Source organism: Coregonus clupeaformis, chromosome 19 (assembly GCF_020615455.1).
Source record: "Coregonus clupeaformis isolate EN_2021a chromosome 19, ASM2061545v1, whole genome shotgun sequence".
NCBI lineage: Eukaryota > Metazoa > Chordata > Actinopteri > Salmoniformes > Salmonidae > Coregonus > Coregonus clupeaformis.
In genome coordinates this window covers 37,187,605-37,209,598 of record NC_059210.1, presented here as the reverse complement: position 1 = coordinate 37,209,598, position 21,994 = coordinate 37,187,605, and the positions used below count along the sequence as shown (strand labels likewise).

The window sequence follows — 21,994 nt, the reverse complement described above, 5'->3', positions numbered from 1 at the left end:
AGGGGTTTTACACAACTAATTGGTTTCCCATGTCAACAACCCCAATAACTGAGTGAGTGATTAAGTCACACTTTTTTTCCTGCAATTAGTTCTCGACTGCCCTAAAACATTTAGGCGGAATTATGCTAAGAAAACGCACTCATAAATTCATAAGGCCATAAGTCCACAAAAGGGGCACACACCTATCACCTGCCAGGGGAGGACAGGGTGTCACGATCGTTTACTGATGAGACGGACCAAGGCGCAGCGTGATAAGCGTACATTTTATTACGTACTTAACACGACACAAAACAACAAACAAACGATACGTGAAGTCCTAGGTTACACAAAACAAACCTAAACGGAACAAGATCCCACACCGACTAGTGCCAAACAGGCTGCCTAAGTATGGTCCCCAATCAGAGACAACGAGCTACAGCTGCCTCTGATTGGGAACCACCCTGGCCAACATAGATCTACACGATCTAGAAAACACAACATAGAAAATATGACATAGAAACTCCACACCCTGGCTCAACATTTAAGAGTCCCCAGAGCCAGGGCGTGACACAGGGGAAAGAGCTAAGAGAGAGAAAAAACGTAGAAGGAGAAAAAGAGCCAGAAAGAGAGAGAGGAAAACAGAGAGTGAAAGAGAGAAAGAAGGTGTGTTAGATAGAAACATTGAGGGGAGGAAAGGGGAGTGAAGGGGGAGGCAAGAGGGCTATGCAGAGGAAATCATCATAGCGAGAGCACTTAAATTAGCCCCAGAGCACTTTCAGGGAAACGCCAAGCCTCCTGTAGCTCAGTTGGTAGAGCATGGCACTTGCAACGCCAGGGTTGTGGGTTCGATTCCCACGGGGGCCAGTATGAAACATTTATGCACTCACTAACTGTAAGTCGCTCTGGATGAGAGCGTCTGCTAAATTACTAAAATGTAAAATGAACTATAAATGTGGCAGATCAAGACACGTCTGCAGTATGAGGCATCTTAAGGGTGAGCAACAGAGCTGACAATCAAATGGAGAGAGTTGTTCTAAAACAACGCTTTATATCCTATTCCAACCTTCAACATCTGGCTTAAACACTGTTGAGATTCTGTAGATAGTACTGACAAGCCTGATGTTTTTTTGCGTGGGATCACAGCTAACTGTCTGTTTGTGCTTGTGGAACGTATCTGTTTTTGGCATTAGTACTGTGTGCAGACAGATGAGACAGATTAACATATACAGATGACACTCACTGACTTCAACCCCACAACAACACTCAAGTTTGTGTTTAGGAACAGTGCACCACAGAGCCCCCCTATCAAGGTTTAAGTCCTGACCTCCATGTATCCGAGGCTGCAGTAGTTCTGGGGCCCGTTTAGTCCGCAGGTAGAGGAGGCTGAGAGCTGGGCAGCGCGGCCCACCATCAGGTCCCCCAGCTGGGGGTGGCAAGAGTTCACGTCGCAGTCCTCCTGGAAGAGGGTCCCAGGCACCCGCACTGGAACAGAGAAACATAGAAACAGATCAGTCAGAAGGGCCAGAAATACAATATTATGAGCAATATTAATACATATTTTTTAATGAAAATACTATTTGTTTGGAAGGGTATGGTCACAAATGAACAGTATCGTGAACCAGACAAAAGGAAACATGCATTGACTATACTTAGAGTACGTGTGTACTGTAATTATGTAAACATTATACAGTTGAAGTCGGAGGTTTACATACACTTAGGTTGGAGTCATTACATTTTGTTTTTCAACCACTCCACAAATTTCTTGTTAACAAACTATAGTTTTGGCAAGTCGGTTAGGACATCTACTTTGTGCATGACACAAGTCATTTTTCCAACAATTGTTTACAGACAAATTATTTACACTTATAATTCACTGTATCACAATTCTAGAGGGTCAGAAGTTTACATACACTAAGTTGACTGTGCCTTTAAACAGCTTGGAAAATTCCAGAAAATGATGTCATGGCTTTAGAAGCTTCTGATAGGCTCATTTACATCATTTGAGTCAATTGGAGGTGTACCTGTGGATGTATTTCAAGGCCTACCTTCAAACTCAATGCCTCTTTTCTTAACATCATGGGAAAATCAAAAGAAATCAGCCAAGACCTCAGAAAAAAAATTGTAGACCTCCACAAGTCTGGTTCATCCTTGGGAGCAATTTCCAAACGCCTGAAGGTACCACGTTCATCTGTACAAACAATAGTACGCAAGTATAAACACCATGGGACCACGCAGCCGTCATACCGCTCGGGAAGAAGACGCGTTCTGTCTCCTAGAGATGAACGTACTTTGGTGCGAAAAGTGCAAATCAATCCCAGAACAACAGCAAAGGACCTTGTGAAGATGCTGGAGGAAACAGGTACAAAAGTATCTATATCCATAGTAAAACGAGTCCTATATCGACATACCCTGAAAGGCTGCTCAGCAAGGAAGAAGCCACTGCTCCAAAAAGGGGAACGCTTGCAAGCCGAAGAACACCATCCCAACCGTGAAACACGGGGGTGGCAGCATCATGCTGTGGGGGTGCTTTGCTGCAGGAGGGACTGGTGCACTTCACAAAATAGATGGCATCATGAGGAAGGGAAATTATGTGGATATATTGAAGCAAAATGGCTTAAGGACAACAAAGTCAAGGTATTGGAGTGGCCATCACAAAGCCCTGACCTCAATCCTATAGAAAATGTGTGGGCAGAACTGAAAAAGCGTGTGCGAGCAAGGAGGCCTACAAACCTGACTCAGTTACACCAGCTCTGTCAGGAGGAATGGGCCAAAATTCACCCAACCTATTGTGGGAAGCTTGTGGAAGGCTACCCGAAACGTTTGTCCCAAGTTAAACAATTTAAAGGCAATGCTACCAAATACTAATTGAGTGTATGTAAACTTCTGACCCACTGGGAATGTGATGAAAGAAATAAAAGCTTAAATAAATAATTCTCTCTACTATTAATCTGACATTTCACATTCTTAAAATAAAGTGGTGATCCTAACTGACCTAAGACAGGATTAGATGTCAGGAATTGTGAAAAACTGAGTTTAAATGTATTTGGCTAAGGTGTATGTAAACTTCCGACTTCAACTGTAGGTAATCACTAAACACTTTGATTATATCCGGACACTGTAATCATACACAAGCCAGACGTTGTGCTTCTTTTTATTTCCTAAGTAAACATTTTAAGTAAATTACAAATTGATTTAAATATATTTTGCAATCTTTGATGGTGCCTTTATGAAAATAAGCCTTTTATTAAACAGAAAAAATCTATACAGTGCATTCGGAAAGTATTCAGACCCCTTGTCTTTTTCCATATTTTGTTACATTACAGCCTTATTCTAAAATTGATTAAATTCTTTTTCCCCTCATCAATCTACACACAATACCCCATAATGACAAAGCAAAAACATATATTTAGAAATGTTTGCACATTTATTAAAAAAGAAAAACCCTGAAATATCACATTTACATACGTTTTCAGACCCTTTACTCAGTACTTTGTTGATGCACCGTTGGCAGTGATTACAGCCTTGAGTCTTCTTGGGTATGACGCTACAAGCTTGGCACACCTGTATTTGGGGACTTTCTCCCGTTCTTCTCTGCAGATCCCCTCAAGCTCTGTCAGGTTGGATGGGGAGCGTCGCCGCACAGCTATTTTCAGGTCTCTCCAGAGATGTTCGATCGGGTTCAAGTCCGGACTCTGGCAGGGCCACTCAAGGATATTCAGAAACTTGTTCCGAAGCCACTCCTGCGTTGACTTGGCTGTGTGCTTATGGTCGTTGTCCTGTTGGAAGGTGAACCTTCGCCCCAGTCTGAGGTCCTGAGTGCTCTGGAGCAGGTTTTTATCAAGGATCTCTCTGTAGTTTGCTCCGTTCATCTTTCTCTCGATCCTGACTACTCTCCCAGTCCCTGCCACCGAAAAACATCCCCACAGTATGATGCTACCACCACCATGCTTCACCGTAGGGATGGTGCCAGGTTTTCTCCAGAAGTGATGCTTGGCATTCAGGCCAAAGAGTTCAATATTAGTTTCATCAGACCAGAGAATCTTGTTTCTCATGGTCTGAGTCCTTTAGGTGCCTTTTGGCAAACTCCAAGCGGGCTGTCATTGTGCCTTTTACTGAGGAGTGGCTTCCGCAGAGATGGTCGTCCTTCTGGAAGGTTCTCCCATCTCCACAGAGGAACTCTGGAGCTCTGTCAGAGTGTCCATCGCGTTCCTGGTCACCTCCCTGACCAAGGCCCTTCTCCCACAATTGCTCAGTTTGGCCGGACGGCTAGCTCTAGGAAGAGTCTTGGTGGTTCCAAACTTCTTCCATTTAAGAATGATGGAGGCCACTTTGTTCTTGGGGACCTTCAATGCTGCAGACATTTTTTGGTACCCTGCCAAAGGTCTGTGCTTCGACACAATCCTGTCTCGGAGCTCTACGGACAATTCCTTCGACCTCATGGCTTGGTTTTTGCTCTGACATGCATTGTCAACTGTTGGACCTTATTTAGAAAGGTGTGTGCCTTTCCAAACCCTGTTGAATCAATTGAATTTACCACAGGTGGACTCCAATCAAGCTGTAGAAACATCTCAAGGATGATCAATGGAAACAGGATGCACCTGAGCTCAATTTTGAGTTGCATAGCAAAGGTTCTGAATACTTATGTAAATAAGGTATTTCTGTTTTTTATTTTTTATACATTTGCAAAAATCTCTTAAAACCTGCTTTCGCTTTGTCATTGTGGGGTATTGTGTGTAGATTGATGAGGAATTTGTATTTATTTAATCAATTTTAGAATAAGGCTGTAACATAACAAAATGTGGAAAAAGTCAAGGGGTCTGAATACTTTTCGAATGCACTGTATATATACTGCTTTAGAGAAACGTATAAGATGACCAATTAATGTAACTTTTAATGACACTCAAAACTTCTACATAATAGTAGTAAAATTGTCCATACATGACTAGAATGATGTCCGCCATTACAAATATTAGGGAAAATATGCAAATAATAATGTATCCCGCTAGAGAAAGCAAGTGCCAGCAAGTGCAAATATTCTCCATCAGCGTACAGCAAGTGATCACACGCCAGTGGAGAAAATGATTAATGGACTATAATGGCAAAGAGATTCTTCTTCCTGCCAAAAACTAGACAATTTAATCCTACCCCTGATTCTTTTGCCTGTTATCAATTCAAATAGTACCAAAGGAAGGTGAATGTGACTTACACAAGAGCAGGAACAGAGAAATCATCCTGCAAGTCGTTGGCTTGCAGACCTACTGGGTGGTAGAAAAGAAAAAGTGAGAACAAAAGACAGACAGAGTCACCGTGTTTCCAGTTCACCGGACCCAGATTAAGCCGATTCCTGGGATAAAAGCATACCCAGTGGAGATACTCTATTGGAGATGCTTTTTAGTCCAGGAATTAATAAGGGTCCAGTAAACCAGCCCAAAATGTTTATCACTGTCAAGGGGAAGGAAGGGAGGGAGAGGGTCTGTCAAAATACATTAGTCAGGTGTTGGTCATAGGCCAGACATTGAACAACACTTTAGCCAAATGAACTGAGGGGTATACTACAAAACAGGACTAATGAGTTAACCAGCAACTTTGATAACCAACCAGAAATAACTGTTGATTTTCCGATTCATTAAAAAATCGAAACATACAGTGGGGGGAAAAAAAGTATTTAGTCAGCCACCAATTGTGCAAGTTCTCCCACTTAAAAAGATGAGAGAGGCCTGTAATTGTCATCATAGGTACACGTCAACTATGACAGACAAATTGAGGAAAAAATATCCAGAAAATCACATTGTAGGATTTTTAATGAATTTATTTGCAAATTATGGTGGAAAATAAGTATTTGGTCACCTACAAACAAGCAAGATTTCTGGCTCTCACAGACAAGTAACTTCTTCTTTAAGAGGCTCCTCTGTCCTCCACTCGTTACCTGTATTAATGGCACCTGTTTGAACTTGTTATCAGTATAAAATACACCTGTCCACAACCTCAAACAGTCACACTACAAGCTCCACTATGGCCAAGACCAAAGAGCTGTCAAAGGACACCAGAAACCAAATTGTAGACCTGCACCAGGCTGGGAAGACTGAATCTGCAATAGGTAAGCAGCTTGGTTTGAAGAAATCAACTGTGGGAGCAATTATTAGGAAATGGAAAACATACAAGACCACTGATAATCTCCCTCGATCTGGGGCTCCACGCAAGATCTCACCCTGTGGGGTCAAAATGATCACAAGAACGGTGAGCAAAAATCCCAGAACCACACGGGGGGACCTAGTGAATGACTTGCAGAAAGCCGGACCAAAGTAACAAAGCCTACCATCAGTAACACAATACGCCGCCAGGGACTCAAATCCTGCAGTGCCAGACGTGTCCCCCTGCTTAAGCCAGTACATGTCCAGGCCCGTCTGAAGTTTGCTAGAGTGCATTTGGATGATCCAGAAGAGGATTGGGAGAATGTCATATGGTCAGATGACACCAAAATATAACTTTTTGGTAAAAACTCAACTCGTCGTGTTTGGAGGACAAAGAATGCTGAGTTGCATCCAAAGAACACCATACCTACTGTGAAGCATGGGGGTGGAAACATCATGCTTTGGGGCTGTTTTTTCTGCAAAGGGACCAGGACGACTGATCCGTGTAAAGGAAAGAATGAATGGGGCCATGTATCGTGAGATTTTGAGTGAAAACCTCCTTCCATCAGCAAGGGCATTGAAGATGAAACGTGGCTGGGTCTTTCAGCATGACAATGATCCCAAACACACCGCCCGGGCAACGAAGGAGTGGCTTCGTAAGAAGCATTTCAAGGTCCTGGAGTGGCCTAGCCAGTCTCCAGATCTCAACCCCATAGAAAATCTTTGGAGGGAGTTGAAAGTCCGTGTTGCCCAGCGACAGCCCCAAAACATCACTGCTCTAGAGGAGATCTGCATGGAGGAATGGGCCAAAATACCAGCAACAGTGTGTAAAAACCTTGTGAAGACTTACAGAAAACGTTTGACCTTTGTCATTGCCAACAAAGGGTATATAACAAAGTATTGAGAAACTTTTGTTATTGACCAAATACTTATTTTCCACCATAATTTGCAAATAAATTCATTAAAAATCCTACAATGTGAATTTCTGGGAAAAAAAATCTCATTTTGTCTGTCATAGTTGACGTGTACCTATGATGAAAATTACAGGCCTCTCTCATCTTTTTAAGTGGGAGAACTTGCACAATTGGTGGCTGACTAAATACTTTTTTCCCCCACTGTATGTGTTTTTGGTTGCTGAGTCAATTAGATCATGCTTATTTCAAGCTTAACTGTCTAAAAAATATAAAGTTATTTCAGAATATTTTGACAAGTTAGCTGGCTAACTCCTTGAATCCTGCATTACAGTTTACCCCTCTGCTGCATTGAATAGAGTTGAAACAAACAGAGAAGTAGAGGGGAGATGTGCTGTCCAGTACCTTTCTACCAGTAACAATGAGTTGAGAGGGCATTCACATTATCACAGGTAAGTCAAGGTTTCACCAACATCCACATGCTGATAAATAGGTACAGACATGTATAAGTCAATCACTAAATACCTGCAGTGAACGCTATGGCTTTCAATTGAACCTCCTCTGGCAACTACACAAAACCACATGTTCAGATACAGTGCTATGTGGTAATGTCATGTGAATTTTTATCTCTAATTCACCCTAAGCTTGAATCATTACCAGAGGTTGTAAGGCTCTGGTTTTAATCATCAATGATTCAAGGTCCACAACTCACAAGTCTTATCTGTATTTTTATTCATGGCGAGAGCTCTGGGGCCAAAAACACAAACATACTGTTTTTATACCCCTTGACAAACAAAGACACTATGCTTCTCCCACCTTTAGGTGGCTTTCTTAAACAGTTCCCGCCTTCCCCCTTGAATGGTTAGTAACGCCCCCTCTGTTAGTGGGTTGACACTACATGATAATTCTAACATTTATACTGTGTTTGGGGTGAAATTCTTTAGTCATTATTCTTAAAATCCAAATTAATCTAACAATCCACCCCTTTGACTAAATATTCCCACATTCAGGATAAATGTATTTTACAAGCATGATTAATCTCAGAGATCACATCAGAACTAATAAACATTTCATCCAATTGCGGTCTTTCAGGGTCCAAATCCTCGTCATCCACCAAGCCTGGAGGATCGTTTTCACATTCCCCTGGTCAGAGTCCGGAGTCAGTCCATCTCTCATCATTGTTTAGATACTGCATTTCACCAACGCCTGACTCACCAATCCTCGGACACAGGGAACAAGACAACAACCACATAATACAAGAATACCCATACAAACACTGATCGCTCCTAAGATGGTGGCTGCTAGGGTTTTCCATTTACCAAATATTTCATCAAACCACCCTATCCACAATGTACTAACTTCTGAGTTCAGTTCATCCTTCACTTAGTGCAGTTAATTCTGTAAGAGCTCTGGTGACTGTCCCATCCGGTGTGGTGTTGTTAGGGATAAATATGCAACAATGGCTTATCTTTCTATAGACACCGGCCCTTTCTGCCTGATCTAGAACCAACCTCTACTAAGTTATGAGCGGGATGGCGGATAATCGCTCAGAGATCCCCTTACTGCATCTCTAGTCTTGTCAATAAATCGCTGTTGGTTGTAATAGATATAATTTATCCAATCCATATTTTTGTTTGTCCCCACCAGAAAAATGTTGTAGTAAAACTCTCCCATATTTGATTTATAGCTTTGTATTCGTCTGGAACACCCCCTGGGGATGCCTATACCATCTATCCAAATTGGGCTATTTCCTTCCTGACTTATTTATTTTTCTCCTAATTATTCTTCCTGTCACTGGTCTTTGATGACCAATTCTTACAGGTTGGACCAACAATACTGGTGCACAAGTACCCACCCATCCCTCTGGTAATGTCTGCCGAATGCTCCCTTTTTTAGTGCATGCCCACCACACATCAGTCAAAGGGATGGTTAGGTTCCTAATTTTTTTTCCCTTCCTTATCTAAATCAGTCACATTAATTATCTCCTTACAGCCATCAAAATCACCCAAGTTACGGGTGCCATTTCTATGTCTGTAACACTGGTATTCGCCAGGAGTTAAAGTGAATCTAGGTGGGCTGGCCGAGTATGTCAATTTTGCAGCCCAATCCCTGTGCAATTTGGCTCTTTTTGATTGGACCCCAGGTCTAATACACAGGGAAACATTGCCTTTGGCATTGGGGCGGTCAACATTGGTCGCCCAATGGAGCATGCATAACAATTGGTCTCCCCCAAGGCCCTAGTGGTGTATTTCATCCACTTTAACCAGAGATTCTCATGAGGGACCCCCTCCACTTCCCCATTGTTCCATTCCTGGAGGAGAAAATCTTTCATAGTGGACGGGTTAGTCAAATTGACTCCGTCATCCCTTGACTGATTTACTCGGTCTATTGTCATCAATGGATTAATGCCAGTACCTGCTCCCTCTATCTCTTTTGACTCCATTAAATATAATCTTAGACAAGTATCCCGTCCAGTATACGTCCCGCGCAAGCCCAGTAAGTTCTTCTCATGTCCTCTTTAGTGACTTTTACTATCGTTACTACCATCTCCGTGGGGATGTCGTTATACCTTCTTATCCTCCATCTGGACGTCCAGCCCCCCCGTCTCATATCTCCTTCCCCCAGTATGTCTAAATACTTGAGCCCAGGAACAATCCGCTGAGGGGGCTGAACATAAATACAACGGGATCTTATAATCCCATGTTGCTTGCTTATCCGCTCTGATAAGATCCCTAATCATAATTTTGAATCTTACTCCCCACCCTTCTCTGACTCCTATTTTGTAGATCACTCGCCCTTGATGGTCAGTATGTCGGGTCGCTTTCCCTTTATTTCTTAATAATGGTAAGGCCATAGCGTAATTGGTGCGAGGTGGTGGTGGATTTTGACCTACCACGACTATTGCCGAGACTATGATGCAGCTCAGGGTCACCCATATTCCCAAAAAACCCCAACCCTCTCCTGTCTTGAGTCATTCTGCTCGGTACCACCCCATACTCACACCCTAGGAACACACTACAGTGATGATAGGTCTGGGTAGGAGATCTTCGTTGACAGAGGTGACCCCCGCACCCTGTGGCGCAGTTCCGCTCGTCAACTCTGCGTGTGCTAAGCGGTGCTTGTATGTGGTCCTACCTTCTTGCAGTGGGTAACATGGACCCAGGTTCCTCTCTCTGCTATTCTAATGGCCAAGGTGGTTACCAACATAACCTGATAGGGCCCTTCCCAACAGGCCTGCTTCCAGTTTTCCTTCTAGTGACTGGATGCTCACCAGTCACCTGGTTAGATAGTGGGTCACCTTCTCCTTTAGTTCACCTGTGGGGCACAAAACCTCTGACATACGGGTGTGGTTAATAAACTATCTTCACACATGTTCAGATTAATGTAACAATTTCTGACTGCATTCTCTTTTTAGACTATCTAAAAAAAAAATGTTTTTTTAAAGTATTTTGTCCTCTCCTTCGTATATTATCTAATACAATTAGCCTCTTCCCCCCTCTTGACACATAGTTCTGCTTATGTGTCAATTTTTTCCACCTTCCTAAACATTCCCTTAGGTTATTTATCAACCAATTGCCATGCCTTTCATTTTTGATATTCTTTTTTGCTTCTTTATTGCTCCTCTCACTTCCTTTGTCTTTATGGCGGCTAAATTCGACTTTCATTCAGTTCAGAATCAATTAGTAATCCAATCAAACAATCTCTTATCTTGTAAAAACACTTATGTTTAGTTCAACCTCTGTTCTACCCCGGCTCTCCCGGGCTTGACCTGAAGACTGATTGTTGGACATGACAAGTCTATTTTTTAAGTCACCTAAGTCTTCTGTCTAGCAACAAAGAATAAAAAATCTCTATGTTAATGATTAACCCAGTTATATCTAATAGCCCACCAAAAACTTCATCATCTTTAAATCACTACCAATGTCATATCCCTCGTTACTCTCTACCATTTGGATAACATCCCTGATGTATGTATGCCTCCTTAGAGTTCCAAATTACTTTACCATGGGCTACCATTGCCTTCTCATAGATAAGATCACTTAATTTACCCGTATGCAGTACATAATGGAGTACGCAAATTTTACAGCACTTTATCATTACCAATAAGCTCATCATTTGTTTTTGTTTTTAACGGTTTTGGCGCTTCAAATATAGCAGTTTTCCTGGATGAGTTTAACATTCTCCCCTCCTGTGTTATAGTGTGTCCTAGGTAAATGACCTCTACCAAAGTTGAAGTTTCTTTTTGCTCACTTTGTGTCCCTGTTCTGCCAGGAAGGTTAACAATAGGATTGTATCCCTCTTACATCCCTCCTGGATGGGATTAGCCAATAGAATATCATCTACATAAACTAACATTTGCGTCCTTCCCTATGTTCAAACTTTCCCAAATTCCTAGTTATAGCCTGGTCTAAGATTGTAAGACTTTCCGAGTAGCCTTGAGGCATCCTAGCCTAAGTCCATTTCCTTCCCTGAAAAGTAAAGCCAAACCACCCCTGACTATCCGGATGAACTTGGATACTAAAGAAAGCATTAGCTAAATCTATCACTGTAAAATAGGAGTTCTCTGGTTTCAATTGGTTCAGCAATGTATTTCAGCAATGATATTTCTATTAACCCCCTGCAAGTCCATGACCATCCTCCAGTCGGCGCTAGGTGCCTCCTTTCTAACAGGAAAAATTGGAGAGTTTCATTGTACCTCATCTCCAGGAATTATCACCTCTCCCTTAAGTAAATGCTCAAATGTAGGTGTTATCCCTTTTATTGCTTCTGGTTTCATAGTATATTGCTTTTGGTATGGTCTATTATCGAATCGAGGAATCACTTGTACTGGAGCTATCCCCTTAATTAGTCCTACATCTGCTGTCCTTGTGACCATAATTTGAACGGAATTGCTTCTAACTCAGCCTCCTGTTCCTGAGTTAAGAAAATCTATTCCTGTCATCCGTTAAAACTTATCTCCAGATGGACTCTGGGCTGGGGTTTTTTGCTCTCCAATTTAACTTTCTTCTATATCTCCCAGTGGAGTGGCCATACTGATCCCCATTTGGTGTATTCTGCCAGTCAGTAATGTTTTCCCCTGTTTTATCCATTTACCTAGTGATAACCATTCCTCTGAATGTCCTTTCACTAGGGCAACATGGGGGCTCCACCTTTCTCTGTACAGCCTCTGGCTCTGTGAACCCATTTTAACCCAATTCGAAAAAACAACAATCACAAATAGCCAGGCCTCACTCAATTTGATAGCTCACTTTTATGACCTAAATACTGCCTAACTGAGATGAGCTAATCTCTTTCTCCTAGTTATAATCTAAAGATGGTAGTACACACAAAACATGATAGATATTCCCAGTCTTAACCCATCAATAATTGTTTGTATCATTCTAATTCCTCCTAACTAATCCATTAAACCACTCAAAATTCCTCGAGTATACAATGATTATTTAATTGATTACCCTAACTCTGCTACATGTGATCTCATCTCAAATGATCCATTATCAATTATTTGATCCACCCCCTAGTAAATCTCTCTCCTCTTCTATCCTGGAGTTCTACCGATCCCAGCTATTTCCCCTAGTGGCCATTAAATACTCTGCTCTCGTCTGTTCCTTTTCTTACTCTGTTAGTCTCTGCTTTTCAAGCTCCAGAAACTGTTATCTCTGTCTCTCAGCCTTTTATTCTCTCCCTCTCTAACTTCCTCTGTCTCTCTAAGTCTGTCTCTGCCTCTCCTTTTTCCCGCCAACCAGAGCCACAAATCATTCTCCTTGTCCTCGACTCTCAACCCTCTCAGCTCTATCGCTACTTCCCTCCTATCATTACTGAATCAATTTACATTCTAGTCACCCAGCAGACGCTCCTATCCAGAGCAACCTAGTGAATACATTTTTATTATTTTAATCTTTTTTTTTTTACTGGCCTCCCCCCGTGGGAATCGAACCCATAACCCTGGCGTTGCAAACACCATGCTCTATCAACCGAGCTCCATCTCTGCCGGCCATTTTCCCCCCTACCCTGGACGACACTGGGCCAATTGTGCGCCGCCCATGAGTCTCCCGGTCGCTGTCGGCTGCGACAGAGCCTGGATCCGAACCAGGATCTCTAGTGGCACAGTTAGTCCTGCGATGCAGTGCCTTAGACCACTGCGCCACTCAGGATAATAATAATTGCAATAACTATCAATAATAATTATAATAACTATTACGGATTATATTGTCCTTTTTCTGATGTTCCAATTGTAGTCTATTCATTTTAGTTTAAAATATAAAGTTATTTATAACAAATCCAGAACCCACCACAGGCTGGTGCTATTTCCCCAGCACAACAGCCAATGCCACTTGCTTCCTTGTAACGAAAATAAATTATCGTTTTAAAATTTTCCAATTATTTGTATTCCATGCCTTTCATTTTCAGTTCGCTATTCAATATATTTAACAGTTTTCTCTGATTCGGCCCCAATCAATAAAACAAACGCTTGATATTATTTATCAGCATACACTTAATGACATTCCTACCATTTGAACGATGTCCTGTCTCTCACTCCCCCCCTCTCCTGCTCCTTCCTACATTATGGGGGAGGCGCGGGAAACTTCCCTACAATTTTCCTTCTTAGGAAATAATGTCATTAGTACGTATAACATATTTTCATAGACATATCTAGAATATTACTAAAGCTATCTAATGCAACTTTTAATACACGTAAAAAAACTCTCTCTCCACCCATTCCTTTTGAATAAGTGCCTTCCTAGTTCCCCATAACCACGCCTCAAATCTTTTATTTAGCATTTAACCAACCAAATACTAAATAGTATCCGGTTATCATTCATACCCGCCGTTGAATTTCCTCATACACACATATTTCATCTTCTGCCATTCAAATGCCCAACACGACAGAATAGTTCCATGCAAACCTCTATTGGCTCTTCAAGTCGCTCCGGATTAGAGCGTCTGCCAACTGACCAAAAACGCAAATATTCTCCACCTTCCAACCCATTACGTACGCTTACGTTTGAGTGCGGAAGTCCAGACACACGCATAATAATATGCCATCTAGCAGACGCTCCCATCCAAAGCGACCTACAGTCATGCGTGCATACATTTTTTATTATGGTGGTCCCGGGATCGAACCCACTACCTTGGCGTTACAAGCGCCGTGCTCTACCAGCTGAGCTACAGAGGACCACATCGTTGGTCTTTATAGGTACCTCTCAAATAATCGCTTTGTGGTGTTTTTAGCCAATTCTTAATTGACACGAATCATTTTGTCAAACATTTGTTCGAACCAAAAATATTGACTGTCATTCTCCTTTTTATCCCCTGCAGTCACGATAGTTAAATATTCCTTTGTCCCCGTTAAAGCATTTTCGCGCTTAAAAAAAACACACTCCCTGTCTTCAGCCCCTCCTTTCGCTTTTTTTCATCTAATTTTATATGCATCTGCCCACTAACTTTTTACTTCGAGATGCCCAATAAATTCATACCTCTTCTCCCAAATGGACCCATAAAACATATTTCTCCGATCCCTCCCTAACAATATATTTCATCTCCCGTTAATTCTCGGACTTGTTTAGAAGATGTCTTTCCCATCGTGGAACAATAAGAAATCCCTCCCCCCCTTTTTTGTTTTTTAAATAATTCACTCCCGAATTATTTCCGTAGGAGCCAATCTCTTAGTGCGCCTCTTGCTTTTGTAATTAACCCTTTAAAATTATTTAACCCCTTACCCAGAGTTTCTATTTAAAACTCCGGTTTCAGGAAAAGAGTAAGTTACCCAATTTTCCTCACTCAACTTATTTTTTCCCCCACCCCTGAAATAATAACCACGTCTCCCGAGGGATTCAGTCTCACACACATACGACCTTATCATCCGCTAAACTTGTTTGCACAGTTCTAGCAAATGCCCAGTCGCATATATGAACTCCCGACATATCCCTCTCATACGATGATAATTATTTCCCTGTTTATACTGAACATTGCAATTCGTACAATGACAATATTAACTTAGTTTACATTTGTGATTGCAATTCACTACCGTGTCATTTCGGACTAGTTTTTTTTTGTAATAGCTATTTACCTCTAGGATCAATTGCGGACCCTCCCTGTCGTAATAATTATTTCCTTCTTTGACTTTGGTAACTAAGTTCAACTCATTTTACCAAAATCCATGAGTAAAAATTACTGACCTTTTCCTTGCAGTCTGGATTAAAATGCTTTTTCAAACTTGTTAACGTCTTTATCGTTCATAAAGAGTAATCACCGGCCTGTTTATTAACCTTAACGTGGAAGGCCAGGACTCTCTAACGGATGCTATCACCCGCCCGTGCACGGATTTCGGTGTCTCTAGAACGATAAAGATGTATTAAGCTCCGCTCGAAGGACCAATCTGTCATGTGAATTTTTATCTCTAATTCACCCTAAGCTTGAATCATTACCAGAGGTTGTAAGGCTCTGGTTTTAATCATCAATGATTCAAGGTCCACAACTTACAAGTCTTATCTGTATTTTTATTCATGGCGAGAGCTCTGGGGCCAAAAACACAAACATACTGTTTTTATACCCCTTGACAAACAAAGACACTATGCTCCTCCCACCTTTAGGTGGCTTTCTTAAACAGTTCCCGCCTTCCCCCTTGAATGGTTAGTAACGCCCCCTCTGTTAGTGGGTTGACACTACATGATAATTCTAACATTTATACTGTGTTTGGGGTGAAATTCTTTAGTCATTATTCTTAAAATCCAAATTAATCTAACAGGTAACCACACTAATTACAACATGTAATCAGCTACATGTAATCTGATGACCAAAACAAACAGTAACTGTAATCAATTACATTACCAGCAATAATATTGTCATCAGAATACAGATACTTTTGAAAAACTAGATGATTACTTCTAGGATTACTTTTAAATTCAGAAATATTATGGATGTTTGCCGAAAAATACATTATGACACCTTTCTGTTTTCTCAATGGCATTCAATTTAGCATTGAAAAAAGGTTCAAGTTTATGTTTGTTCCAGCTGAGCGAGTCTGACCACAGGTCAGAGACCACCATGACACACCAAATGTGTTAGATGGATCGAAAAGTAACTGAAAGTAATCATTACGTTACTGAGTTTGAGTAATCCAAAAGTTAAGTTACTGATTACAATTTTGGACAGGTAACTAGTAACTGTAACTGATTACATTTAAAAGTAACCTACCCAACCCTGCCTGTACACACATACACTTCACACAAGCATACACCCATACTCACAAACACACACACACACATACACACACACACACACACACACACACACACACACACACACACACACACACACACACACACACACACACACTCAACGCTGCTGTCCCATGAACATAGAGACATTAAACACGGGACCGTTTATTTTTACTGTTTTTCAAATAAAATAAAATAAATGTGTATTTGCCTCATGCGCCAAATACAACAGGTGTAGAACTTACAGTGAAATGCTTACTTACGAGCCCTTAACCAACAATGCAGTTTAAAAAAAAAAGTTAAGTAAAATACAGATAAGCTAAAAATAACAAATAATTAAAGAGCAGCAGTAAAAGAAAATAACAGTAGGGAGGCTATATACAGGGGGTACCGGTACATAGTAAATGTGCGGGGGCACCGGTTAGTCGAGGTAATTGAAGTAATATGTACATGTGGGTAGAGTTAAAGTGACTATGCATAGATAATAAACAGAGTAGCAGCAGCGTAAAAGAGGGGGTGGGGTGGGGGGGACAATGCAAATAGTCCGGGTAGCCATGATTAGCTGTTCAGGAGTCTTATGGCTTGGGGGTAGAAGCTGTTAAGAAGCCTTTTGGACCTAGACTTGGCACTCCGGTACCGCTTGCCGTGCGGTAGCAGAGAGAACAGTCTATGACTAGGGTGGCTGGAGTCTTTGACAATTTCTAGGGCCTTCCTCTGACACCGCCTGGTATAGAAGTCCTGGGTGGCAGGAAGCTTGGCCCTAGTGATGTACTGGGCCGTACGCACGACCCTCTGTAGTGCCTTGTGGTCGGAGGCCGAGCAGTTGCAATACCAGGCGGTGATACAACCAGTCAGGATGCTCTCGATGGTGCAGCTGTAGAACTTTTTGAGGATCGGAGGACCCATGCCAAATCTTTTCAGTCTCCTGTATCACAGTGTCACTGTGTATTCATGTACTGTATTCTTCACATAACATTTTGTTACACTGTTTATATACTGGATTCTTGACAGCTCACTGTAATATCTCTACATATCATTCTTAGTATATATTTTTAGTGTACATACCAGTGGAGGCTGGTGGGAGGAGCTAGAGGAGGACGGGCTCATTGTAATGGCTGGAAAAAGTGAACCTTCAAGGGAGGAATTAACTTTATTGGGAATGTATGGGCCCCAAGAGATATTTGTTTGTGAATTTACTCTAGGCTTAGCTTCGACTTGCATCATAAATCCAATACACACAGTAACTGCAAGACTTTTAAGCAGGTCAACATTCACAAGGCCGCAGGGCCAGACGGATTACCAGGACGTGTACTCCGAGCATGTGCTGACCTACTGGCAAGTGTCTTCACTGACATTTTCAACATGTCCCTGACTGAGTCTGTAATACCAACATGTTTCAAGCAGACCACCATAGTCCCCGTGCCCAAGAACTCTAAGATAACCTGCCTAAATGACTACCGACCCGTAGCACTGACGTCTGTAGCCATGAAGTGCTTTGAAAGACTGGTCATGGCTCACATCAACAGCATAATCCCAGAAACCCTAGACCCACTCCAATTTGCATACCGCCCCAACAGATCCACAGATGATGCAATCTCTATCGCACTCCACACTGCCCTTTCCCACCTGGACAAGAGGAACACCTACGTGAGAATGCTATTCATTGACTACAGCTCAGCATTCAACACCATAGTGCCCTCTAAGCTCATCACTAAGCTAAGGATCCTGGGACTAAACACCTCCCTCTGCAACTGGATCCTGGACTTCCTGACGGGCCGCCCCCAGGTGGTAAGGGTAGGTAACAACACATCTGCCACACTGATCCTCAACACGGGGGCCCCTCAGGGGTGCGTGCTCAGTCCCCTCCTGTACTCTCTGTTCACCCATGACTGCATGGCCAGGCACGACTCCAACACCATCATTAAGTTTGCCGACGACACAACAGTGGTAGGCCTGATCACCGACAACGATGAGACAGCCTATAGGGAGGAGGTCAGAGATCTGGCCGTGTGGTGCCAGGACAACAACCTCTCCCTCAACGTGACCAAGACAAAGGAGATGATTGTGGACTACAGGAAAAAAAAGAGGACTGAGCACGCCCCCCATTCTCATCGACGGGGCTGTAGTGGAACAGGTTGAGAGCTTCAAGTTCCTTGGTGTCCACATCACCAACGAACTATCATGGTCCAAACACACCAAGACAGTCGTGAAGAGGGCACGACAAAGCCTATTCCCCCTCAGGAGACTAAAAAGATTTGGCATGGGTCCTCAGATCCTCAAAAAAATTCTACAGCTGCACCATCGAGAGCATCCTGACTGGTTGCATCACCGCCTGGTATGGCAACTGCTTGGCCTCTGACCGCAAGGCACTACAGAGGGTAGTGCGTACGGCCCAGTACATCACTGGGGCAAAGCTCCCTGCCATCCAGGACCTCTATACCAGGCGGTGTCAGAGGAAGGCCCTCAAAATTGTCAAAGACTCCAGCCACCCTAGTCATAGACTGTTCTCTCTGCTACCGCACGGCAAGCGGTACCGGAGTGCCAAGTCTAGGTCCAAAAGACTTCTCAACAGCTTCTACCCCCAAGCCATAAGACTCCTGAACAGCTAATCATGGCTACCCGGACTATTTGCACTGCCCCCCACCCCATCCTTTTACGCTGCTGCTACTCTGTTAAGTATTTATGCATAGTCACTTTAACTCTACCCACATGTACATATTACCTCAACTACCTCAACTAGCCGGTGCCCCCGCACATTGACTATGCAACGGTACCCCCCTGTATATATAGCCTCCCTACTGTCACTTTATTTTACTGTATATATAGCCTCCCTACTGTCACTTTATTTTACTTCTGCTCTTTTTTTCTCAACACTTTTTTGTTGTTGTTTTATTCTTACTTTTTTGTTTAAAATAAATGCACTGTTGGTTAAGGGCTGTAAGTAAGCATTTCACTGTAATGTCTGCACCTGTTGTATTCGGCGCATGTGACCAATAAAATTTGATTTGATTTGATAACTCAAATACCAGGTGAAAAACAATAGCTAGAATTGAATATACAGCAAGCTAACCAACATACTGTAGCTGCACATTGCCTGAATGCAAATTAAACAGTCATTTAGTATAATCTATAACTTAGACAGAGTTGGCAATACTGTAAGTTAATGGACAGTATACTAGACACTTTAAAGACAAAGAGATGCCATATTTTCTTGGCATCAAGTTATCGCTAATTGCATTAAAACAGAAGATGACCTCTGTACTTTAGATGAGAGAAACACCAGCAATGATCTTCTCCTTGCTGGTGACGCGTCTTCCAACAAATGTGCTGCAGAATCGATTGAAGAGCCCACAATAATCATTGTTCCACAGAGGCAGTGATCAAGATCTCTCTCTTTCTTATCTCAAATATATCACACTATATATCACTTCAAACCAAATGACTGTAAACTATTCAGGAAAAAAAGTATCTAATGTGAGACCTATATTTAATAAGTTATCTACTGCACTGTGTCACACCCTGGCTCTGGGGACTCTATATGTTGAGCCAGGGTGTGTAAATTCTATGTGTTTATGTTCTGTGTGGGAGTTCTAGTTGTGGTATTTCTATGTTGGCCAGAGTGGCTCCCAATCAGAGGCAACGAGTGTCAGCTGTTGCTGGTTGTCTCTGATTGGGAGCCATATTTAAACAGTCTGTTTCCCTTAGTGTTTGTGGGATCTTGTTTCCGTTTGGTTGTTTCTGTGTTAACCGTAGGACTGCATGTTTCGTTTATTGTTTTGTTGTTATATTATCACTTAAGATAATAAAGTTAAGTATGTTCGCAACTAACGCTGCGCATTGGTCTACTCCGTATAACGATCGTGACAGAAGATCCCACCAACCAGGACCAAGCAGCGTGTCCAGGAGCAGGCAGCCTGGACGTGGGAGCAAATATTGGACGGGCAGGGGTCCTGGACCTGGGAGGAAATCCAGGCCGGGATGGATCGCCGTCCATGGAGTGAGACGGTAGAGGCGCGACGGAGAGAGGAACAACGGCGTCAACAGTGTCGTCGTCGGACTGACGAGAGGCAACCCCAAAACATTTTTAGGGGGGGGCATACGGCATGGGCGACGGGGCAGCAGGAGGCAGCTACAGGGCGTAGTAGGAGGTTAGGTGAGGAGGCCACCAGGTTAAGGGGGCTATTGGCGCAGAGGGAGCAGGAGTTAGTGGTGCAGAGGGTGGAGCTATTGGAGGCGATAAGGGAGAAGGTGAGAATTGAGGCACGGCGAGAGGAACTCGGTAGGCAGCTGAGGGAGCGGAGGGTTATGACGAAACCCAGTCCCGCTCCTCACACCAAGCAAGTGGTGTGCGTCACCAGTCCGGTCCGGCCCGTTCCTGCTCCCCGCACTAAGTGGATGGTGCGCGTCGCCAGCCCGGCCCGGCCTGTTCCTGCTCCTCGCACCAAGCCTACGGTGTGCGTCGCCAGCCCGGCCCGGCCTGTTCCTGCCCCTCGCACCAAGCCTACGGTGTGCGTCGCAAGCCCGGCCCGGCCTGTTCCTGCTCCCCGCACCAAGCCTACGGTGCGCGTCGCCAGCCCGGCCCGGCCTGTTCCTGCTCCTCGCACCAAGCCTACGGTGCGCGTCGCCAGCCCGGCCCGGCCTGTCCCTGCTCCCCGCACCAAGCCTACGGTGTGCGTCGCCAGCCCGGCCCGGCCTGTTCCTGCCCCTCGCACCAAGCCTACGGTGCGCGTCGCCAGCCCGGCCCGGCCTGTTCCTGCTCCTCGCACCAAGTCTACGGTGCGCGTCGCCAGCCCGGCCCGGCCTGTTCCTGCCCCTCGCACCAAGCCTACGGTGCGCGTCGCCAGCCCAGCCCGGCCTGTTCCTGCCACTCGCACCAAGTCTACGGTGCGCGCCGCCAGCCCGGCCCGGCCTGTTCCTGCCCCTCGCACCAAGCCTACGGTGCGCGCCGCCAGCCCGGCCCGGCCTGTTCCTGCCACTCGCACCAAGTCTCGGTGCGCGTCGCCAGCCCGGCCCGGCCTGTTCCTGCCACTCGCACCAAGCCTACGGTGCGCGTCGCCAGCCCGGCCCGGCCTGTTCCTGCCACTCGCACCAAAGCTACGGTGCGCGCCGCCAGCCCGGCCCGGCCTGTTCCTGCCACTCGCACCAAAGCTACGGTGCGCGCCGCCAGCCCGGCCCGGCCTGTTCCTGCCACTCGCACCAAGCCAGGGGTGCGAGTCGTCAGCCCGGTCCAGCCCTTTCCTGCTCCACGCACCAAGCCAGGGGTGCGACGTCAGCCCGGTCCGGCCCGTTCCTGCTCCACGCACCAAGCCAGGGGTGCGCATCGTCAGCCCGGTCCGGCCCGTTGCTACTCCACGCACCAAGTCAGGGTGCGCGACGTCAGCCCGGTCCGCCCGTTCCTGCTCCACGCACCAAGCCAGGGGTGCGCATCGTCAGCCCGGTCCGCCCGTTGCTACTCCACGCACCAAGCCAGGGGTGCGCATCGTCAGTCCGGTCCGTTCCTGCTCCACGCACCAAGCCAGGGGTGTGCGTCGTCAGTCCGGCACAACCGGTGCCTGGTCAGGTACCGGTCAGCTGCTCCACACCGGAGCTGAAGCAATCCGCTCCTACGATGTCCAGTCCAGCTCCAGCCAGCGGGGCCAGTCCGGACCAGGGGCGCTACGGGGGGATTATTAGAGGGTGGTGGTCAAGCCCGGAGCCGGAACCGCCTCCGAGGAGGAATGCCCACCCAGCCCTCCCCTGGTTTGTTTATGTTCAG

The 21,994-nt window shown here is 44.5% G+C and overlaps 1 protein-coding gene across 1 annotated transcript in view; it reads right to left on the bottom strand.

Moving 5' to 3' along the window:
• The window catches only part of LOC121531211 (laminin subunit beta-4-like), a 40,125-nt gene extending 34,915 nt beyond the window's left edge, over positions 1 to 5,210 (bottom strand). The window contains 2 exon segments of the mRNA XM_045205090.1: positions 1,304 to 1,461; positions 5,186 to 5,210. Of these exon segments, the coding sequence (XP_045061025.1) occupies positions 1,304 to 1,461; positions 5,186 to 5,210 (183 nt within the window).
• Positions 5,211 to 21,994: the final 16,784 nt, after the last annotated feature.